The sequence below is a fragment of the Arachis duranensis genome, chromosome 4, assembly GCF_000817695.3.
Source record: "Arachis duranensis cultivar V14167 chromosome 4, aradu.V14167.gnm2.J7QH, whole genome shotgun sequence".
In the NCBI taxonomy this organism is placed as follows: domain Eukaryota; kingdom Viridiplantae; phylum Streptophyta; class Magnoliopsida; order Fabales; family Fabaceae; genus Arachis; species Arachis duranensis.
The window spans coordinates 35,851,474-35,853,277 of NC_029775.3; the positions used below are offsets into that span (position 1 = coordinate 35,851,474).

Sequence of the window (1,804 nt, forward strand, 5' to 3'; positions counted from 1 at the left end):
TGGCATATTGATTAACTTGTGGTTTTATGGATGATAACCTAAGAATGCATCTAATATAAGTTTAACTAATTTTTTAGGGGAGTAAAGTTCTTGTTTCTTAAAAAGCAAGCATTGTATTTTGTTTCACCTTGTTATAATTGATTTTTGTTCTGCCATGCATTTGATGATTTGAACTGTGAAAATCTTCTGTATGTTTAATAATATTATAATACATTATTTATTTTAATTTCTCCATAAGAAATTAAATCAGTGTGTCAAATATAATTAAATGCTTTATCTTGCCTTCACAGTTGCATACACTAGGTTATAATTCCCCTGTGTATACTGCAATGTATATCTACAGAAATACATGTTAGTTTATGTTTATGTTTTTATATACTTGTTAATTAGCAGAGGATGTAAATATAATCAAGTGTACTTACCCTCCTACTTGTCCACCTACATACCACGGTAACCAGTCTCGTTTGAGCGACAAATTCAGAGATTTTATCCATGTCATTGTACCCAAATATGGAATAACTGCATCATGATCTCCACTGTATACTCCACATGGTGATGTGAATTTAATAATTAATTAGAGCTATAAACAATGTGTACGATGTATAACTGTGTAAATATATATTTTACCTGTAAATCAAAACTTTATAGTCTTTGTTAATAAGATACTTGTGATATGGTACAGTGCTTGTGACATCATAGGTGTAAGATAAACTCCGATTGCATCTGTTCCATTCCATCTTGATTCCCTAATAAATATTTTCATAACTTGATATAGTATGCAAATTAAATAGCATTGCTAATAATCATTCTGCAACAGGAGAAGTTTATAAAAAAGTTAGCAGAAGTTCAGGCCCAACATGTTGAGGCTCAAGCACAAGGAATGGAGCTACCACCAATTGATGAAGACTTGATTTGGGAGGAAGTGTGTGGTGGGCAAAAGAAGAATCGAGTTTACGGAAAAGGAGCATTCTTTTCTAGCTCTATTAAGTCTAGAACCACTTCTGCCAACTCTGTATCTGGAAGAGCATCTACAAATCAAAATTCTGTTCCTGATTTGCGAGAACAGATTCATAATCTCAATGAAGAGCTTTTTCAACGTGTTACTCAACAGACAGATGAGCGTATTAGTAAGTTGTTAGATACACGCTTGGCTCCTTTGGAAAAGACTCAAAAGAAGTTAGAAAAGTTAGAACGGGCAATTGGAAAGGCCAAGAAGGAAAAGCTGAAACAGAAGAGATGGAATGAGGCTTATGTTAGCTATTACAAGAAGGTTAGAGCGTCAAGTAGTTCCACTACTGCTCCACCGCCACCGCCACCGCCGCCACCTTCAATCTCTTCGGATGAAGACTATGATGATGATGGGGATGAAGATGACACTGAGGACTATAGTTGATAAATTTAGTATGGTTGAACAATATACTGAGGATTATAGTTGATAATACACTTTGTTTATGTCTTGAATTATATTGACTTGCTTGTTTATAATACTTTTCTTTTAGCTTTATAATATGATGAATTTGTTTATTTTTTGAAATATTATAAATATTCGAATACAAATTAGATAAAAATTTGTATTAAATTTATATTTATTTTGTCGACGGAAAATCTGTCGAAAAATCTGTCTGTAATTACAGACGGAAAATCCGTCTGAAAATCCATCGAAAAGTTCGTCTTCTTCAGGAAATGGAGGGAAAATTTACAGAGGGAAAATCCGTCGGTAACTGGTAAAAATCCGTCGGTAATTTTCCGACAGAAAAAAATCCGTCGGTAACTAATTTCCGACGAGGCTTTTACAGAGGGACAA

At 33.6% G+C, this 1,804-nt stretch overlaps 2 protein-coding genes across 2 annotated transcripts; one reads left to right on the forward strand and one right to left on the reverse strand.

The window, feature by feature from the left end:
* Nucleotides 1-273: 273 nt before the first annotated feature.
* Nucleotides 274-749, reverse strand: LOC107484140 (serine carboxypeptidase-like 17). Its single transcript, XM_016104758.3, has 3 exons — nucleotides 628-749; nucleotides 423-536; nucleotides 274-337 (listed from the first exon to the last, which is right to left on the reverse strand). Exons 1-3 carry the CDS (start codon nucleotides 735-737, stop codon nucleotides 274-276), a joined length of 288 nt encoding a protein of 95 aa, XP_015960244.1. The 5' UTR covers nucleotides 738-749.
* Nucleotides 439-1,509, forward strand: LOC127746772 (uncharacterized). Its single transcript, XM_052261072.1, has 2 exons — nucleotides 439-552; nucleotides 818-1,509. The coding sequence occupies exons 1-2, from the start codon at nucleotides 550-552 to the stop codon at nucleotides 1,391-1,393; spliced, it is 579 nt and encodes a 192-aa protein (XP_052117032.1). The 5' UTR covers nucleotides 439-549; the 3' UTR covers nucleotides 1,394-1,509.
* Nucleotides 1,510-1,804: the final 295 nt, after the last annotated feature.

Coding starts and splice junctions, on each gene's coding strand:
- LOC107484140 (XM_016104758.3), bottom strand. CDS start 737: ATGGAATGGAACAGATGCAATCGGAGTTTATCTTACACCTATGATGTC. Junction 537..627: donor TATAAAGTTTTGATTTACAG/GTAAAATATATA, acceptor TGGAGTATACAG/TGGAGATCATGATGCAGTTA. Junction 338..422: donor GTAGGTGGACAAGTAGGAGG/GTAAGTACACTT, acceptor GTATTTCTGTAG/ATATACATTGCAGTATACAC.